The sequence below is a fragment of the Ostrea edulis genome, chromosome 1 (genome assembly GCF_947568905.1).
Source record: "Ostrea edulis chromosome 1, xbOstEdul1.1, whole genome shotgun sequence".
Taxonomy (NCBI): Eukaryota; Metazoa; Mollusca; class Bivalvia; order Ostreida; family Ostreidae; genus Ostrea; species Ostrea edulis.
Window position 1 is genome coordinate 75688782 of NC_079164.1, and position 5497 is coordinate 75694278.

At 36.2% G+C, this 5497-nt stretch overlaps 1 protein-coding gene across 2 annotated transcripts; it reads left to right on the forward strand.

Annotated features, from left to right (window-relative positions):
- Positions 1–523: 523 nt before the first annotated feature.
- LOC125664850 (serine protease inhibitor dipetalogastin-like) lies at positions 524–5261 on the forward strand. Of its 2 annotated transcripts, XM_056160761.1 has the most exons (9): positions 524–577; positions 1426–1586; positions 2409–2522; positions 2603–2722; positions 2926–3045; positions 3128–3241; positions 4148–4261; positions 4442–4555; positions 4861–5261. In XM_056160761.1, the coding sequence occupies exons 2-9, from the start codon at positions 1435–1437 to the stop codon at positions 4892–4894; spliced, it is 882 nt and encodes a 293-aa protein (XP_056016736.1). In that variant the 5' UTR covers positions 524–577; positions 1426–1434; the 3' UTR covers positions 4895–5261. The 2 variants fall into 2 exon arrangements, with proteins under 2 accessions (XP_056016736.1, XP_056016739.1); XM_056160764.1 differs by lacking the exon at positions 2926–3045 and having other exon boundaries at positions 529–577.
- The last annotated feature ends 236 nt before the right edge of the window (positions 5262–5497 follow it).

The window sequence follows — 5497 nt, forward strand, 5'->3', positions numbered from 1 at the left end:
TTCCCGAGGCACTACAACAGATGTCGGCTGCACACCTTGCATGTTCTGATTTACATGTACCTTAATTTTGCTTTTAAATTATTCTGTTGAATATACTATTTACCATCTTTAAAGATAGCATGATTACAAAAATCCCGCCATCCATTTACTAGATACGAAATATGGTCGTTATACAATGAATATCTTAATTCAGCCCCCCCCCCCCCCCACCCACATGCAAAAACCAACTAAAAGGATACAAAGTAGTGAGCAATTGGCAACCACAACTTTAATTTGCTGATTGTAAACAATTTCAGAATAATTAAGAAAAATTATCATACAATTAACATATATGAGATTGTATTTTCAAATTAATGAACTGATCCCAGCTGTCCGTGTTACCCCGGGGCATAGGGTTTCAGATTGCGAATGATATGTCAATGATCATGAAATTGGTAAACACATGTTATATCAGATGATATCAATCTATTTAGATGCGTTAAACTGCTATATAAAGTAAAAACAAAAGCAGTTTCTACACACAGCACACGCAGCGCATCTGACGTGGAATACTAGAGTATTCATAATAAAAAAAAAAGTAAGTATAAAACTCGCTTCAGTATATATGTAAATTTCGCTAACATGTCAGTAAAAATTTGAACTTGTTTATGCATGGAGACTAACCCCCTATCCTTATTGAGGCTGTAAATTGCTCATTACTTAATTAGCATCCTTTTAGTCGTTTTTTTTTTTATTTAAAAAAATCTTAGGATAATTGATAATAATAATGTAAAATGAGGAACTAAAGATCCCGTTCGATGTAGAATCCTGATAATGCTGAACCTTTTGTGATAAAGTGACTAAATGCTCGATAGAGGGTGTTTCTTAAAAATCAGATTTCGTTTTCATTGAAGTTTCCTTCATTTATAGATAACGAAATATCCATTTCTGTTACCCTGATTTCAAGTCAGTGCAGACTTGTTGATTACTTTCAATTGATTACATGTACTTATTAATTGATTCTCAGTGTTGGATACAGGCTGCAAAAAGGATAAGGGATAAAAATACCAGTAAACTTTAGTTTAATATCTCAATCTGTGGATAATGTATTTGCTCTTTCTGTTGACATCTTGGAAATTCTTGACGGGTTCTTCACTGTAAATTATGAATAAATGGAGATTTTTCAACATCAAATTGACATGAGTTTTACCTTTGCCTGTGTGTAATTGTCCCAAGACATTGTGAAAGTAAGAACATTTATACCATTACGTTTATCAAATATTTACAATATAATTTGACGATTCGAACATTACCAGCAGCTAGTACATTTGTTGCAAGTAATATGGCTACATTCTGGATGTCTCATTTGCAAACAGCAGTTAACAAGACCTTTTCCCCGATTGAAATTTATCTATAACGATATTGAAATAGTCTTATTTTGTATAGATCCACACTATGCAGATTGTTTCCGTTTTGTTGCTGTGTTTGGTGACGCTAGAGGTCGCTCTGGCTAGAAGTCCTCCCCTTTGTCCATGTCCCAAGATCCTTCGTCCGGTCTGTGGAAATGACGGGTTTACGTACAATAACGCATGCTTAATGGAATGCGCGTGAGTAATTCTATGTGACAAGTGTTATAATAATTTTACCTCATGGTTGGATATAATAATTTTCGAACATACATGTATGCGTATGACCTGTCGCTGGGACCATAAACTTAGGCCACCTCACTTTTGATCGAAGTCTCACCTTTTTTCGCTTTATGTTTCTTTCCTAAAGGTTGGTTGGTTGATTGTACAGTGTTTAACGTCCTAGTCGCAGGGCTGTGACTGAATTCCGTAGAAATCGGAGGAAAACTGGTCAGAAAGGGAGACAAACACCCCTCTCTATATGGAAAAATACCATTTTCTGTCAATTTAGATCAAACTCAGTGTTTCATTTTTTCGAAAATTGACCCAAATCAGAGGATTTCCTCTGAAAACAGAAAACTCACACTCCTGCACTCGAGAATTTTTCATTCATATGGAGACCTCATCACTGTCGGTGAATGGCTGCAAAATTTAGGCCTATGCTCGACGCTTACGGTCTTTGAGCAGGGACCGATATTTCTCGTGCCACACCTGCTGTGACATGGGGCCTCGGTTTATTCGGTCTCATCCGAAGGACCATCTCATTTAATCGCCTCTTAAGAGAAGCAAGGGTAACACTTAGATCAAAAGTGAGTGTTAGAGTTTCATGGCTCCTGTCCCGGAGTTGTATAGTACATGTACAAATTTGAATGATATTCATGTAATGACCATTTGTAGTCTAGTTACTCTTGACCATCTCCTTTCTTAAAAAAATATCCCCTATATATAAAAAAAATTTGCACCCTACTATGACCCGAGGGAAAAATTTAACATGTATGGATTTATCATCATTTGCATTTTCAGAGGTGCTAAGGCTGCGGAGGATTCTTTATCGTGTTGTAAATGCAACAGAATGTACAGTCCCGTGTGTGGCACTGACGGCAGAACTTACGGAAATAGGTGTACTGCCAACTGCAAGTAAGTCTTAACAAGTTTACTCTTACTCCTCAAATTGAATTGTAATTGTTACCCTGAACATACAATGCTCTTTTTCATAGGGGTGTTCGGGTGTTAAATAATGGCGAATGCCCGCCACCGATACTGTGCACGGCAGACTACAGACCAGTGTGCGGCGTGGATGGGGTAACCTATGGAAACGCTTGCGGTGCCCAAGCAGCGCAAGTTCTTTTTAAACGTGAAAGTAGTCTACAACCACCAAACCAGTTTCTTAACTTATCCCAATAACTGGAGAATATACACGTGCATGTATTTAATTGACACGAAATTATAGGATCGTAAATTTCATTTTTTTTTTTAAACTGATGTGTCCTCAGGGTCGCATGAGAAATTCATAACGTGTTTGTTTGTTGTTTTTGTACAGGAATGTTAAAATTGCTTCTAAGGGAGAATGTGCTAAAGTTTGTCCCTGCCCCCGTATTTACAGACCTGTCTGTGGGGTTAACGGGAAAACCTACAGTAATAAGTGCGCTGCTGATTGCGAGTAAGTGATTTACCACGTCTTGTCCATCAGCTGTTTAATGTAGCTGGTAAGTTTACGAGCAATGTTCTTTTTTCTTGCATAGAAATGTAGAGGTTGCATCCCAAGGGAAATGCCCATGCGCCTGTCCGTACATTTATAGACCCGTGTGTGGTGTTGACGGCAAGACTTACCCTAATGAGTGTACCGCCAACTGCGAGTGAGTACAACTAGATTTAATGCCACAGAATTTCAATTCTTCATCGTATAAATCGTTTTAGGTCACCTGAGTAACTATTGCAATTGGTTGTCGTCGTCCGTTGTGCGTCGTGCGATAACAAATGTGATTTCTTTCGTTTGAGGAACGAATTAGACAGAAATCAATTTCTACTTGGTAATAATGAATGGATTATTCTAGAATTTGAAAGTTTTCATTTCGAATACCTTTTTAGGTATGTTCAGTCATGCGGGTTCTGACCCCAGGGCGGGGTCAAACTTACTATATAGTGTCTTTGTGTAAAACACTTAAATAACATCTTCTTTGGTGCTATTGATACTAAATTGAAACTAAATGGATATTTAGAAAGAGCAGGCAGTCCTTTACCAAAATTGTAAATTCCATGATCCTAGGGGCAAGGGTTTGGTTTCAGGGTGGTGTCAAAATTACAATAACAATTTGAAGGACTTCTTTGAGTTTGCTGATACTGTATAAAATCTAAATGCATACGTAGGAATAGCAGAAAAGGATGTACACAAAATGGAGAAATTTCACAACTCAGGGTTTTGACTCTAGGATGGGTCCAGATTAGTCATATCTTTAAATGTTAATACACATATTATATTATGTAAAGTCTTTCATAAGTGCACGCACTTTTGAGGACATTAAAGTTTGAAGAACACATCTTGGTTTTATGTAAAGTCTTTCATAAGTGCACGCACTTTTGAGGACATTAAAGTTTGAAGAACACATCTTGGTTTTTACTATTGCTGAACATTAGAATTTAGCTTTGATATTCAGATCAAAAACAATTTCTTGGGAGTAGTGCAACTTTTCACTCATATTCAGGTGACCGATAAGGTTTGTAGATCTCTTGTTTAAAAAGGAGTTTAATTTCATTTTGTACAGTGAAGTTAAAGTAGCCTCCGAAGGAAAGTGCCCTTGCATCTGTACGTTGGATTACACCCCAGTGTGTGGAGAAGATGGGAAAACTTACCCTAATGCGTGTTCAGCTAAATGCGAGTATGTGTCATGCTTCTTGTTGATATTACACTGTTGTTAAACTATTAACATTGAAGATCTGGTTCTTCATGGGTGAATGATGTATGCGTTTGTTTTTCTTTTACTTTAATAGTTTTGTAATGTACTACTTTGTGAAGGTAAGATGTACAAGTTGATTTGCTCATATTTCATTTCTAACAGTGAAGTGAAAGTCGTTTCCCAGGGAAAGTGCCCTTGCATCTGTACGTTGGATTACACCCCAGTGTGTGGAAAAGATAGGAAAACTTACCCTAATGCTTGCAAAGCTAGATGCGAGTATGTGTCATATTTTAACGGCCTCAACAACCACTATTCAACATAAATTTTACCTACTATCAATGTTATAAATGTCAATATTAATTTTACCATCACAATTCAACGTAATTTTATTTTCAAAACTAAAACATTGTTACAATGTTGTTGTGTCTTTTTAATACAACGCTACCTATCTATATTTTATTAGACCACATAACCGGAAGTATAAGTCATTGTTTTTTCATCATGATCATACAACCGAGGTTGTTGTACATGTATATACATTTTGGATATAACTAACACACTTGTATTTATATTTTCTTCAGGGGTGTGACTATTGCCAAGCAAGGGAAATGTTAACGTAATGGAGGACAGAGGACCAATTCACATTCACAACTTTTTAATCGCCTTTTCATGCTTGACTTGGTTAATATTGATACAAAATTGCTATTATGCGGTGATGTCAATTTACCTCTGCAAACTAATATAACTATTTTTCAGTTGTTCATAAATTTATAGAAGAAACTTGTAGATTTGTTTAATCATTGTACATTATACCTGTTAATTATTACCTTGCATGACATATTGTAATATTTTAGGAGAGGGACTTGTAAGTTGTCAGAACTTGTTCCCAATCCTTTTGATTTCATCAATAAAATATGTTCAAAACAATTCACAACTAATTGTCTTAGGGGGACCAATCTAGTCATTAAAATATTTTACAATTTATCTAGTTATGTTCTTCATTTGTTTTCTATCTTGGACACAAGTGGCCTATTGCAAATGTCTGTCCAATATTGTCCGCATTTCTACCCAACTTGGTCAGAGGAGGATGAAAGATATGGTGTGCAATAAAGAGTTTGCTGTCGCAAATACACTTTTGGATATCTTTAAAAGAACACGATGAATACTTTAAAAGCTATTATTGGGGTAGAGGATGACAACCATTGTAAATTATATAAC

Excerpts from the sequence above, each read along its gene's own strand:
- LOC125664850 (XM_056160761.1), top strand. The coding sequence starts at position 1,435 with ATGCAGATTGTTTCCGTTTTGTTGCTGTGTTTGGTGACGCTAGAGGTC. Across the intron at positions 4,262-4,441 it reads GCGTGTTCAGCTAAATGCGA|TGAAGTGAAAGTCGTTTCCC; the intron begins GTATGTGTCATG and ends CATTTCTAACAG. Across the intron at positions 4,556-4,860 it reads GCTTGCAAAGCTAGATGCGA|GGGTGTGACTATTGCCAAGC; the intron begins GTATGTGTCATA and ends TATTTTCTTCAG.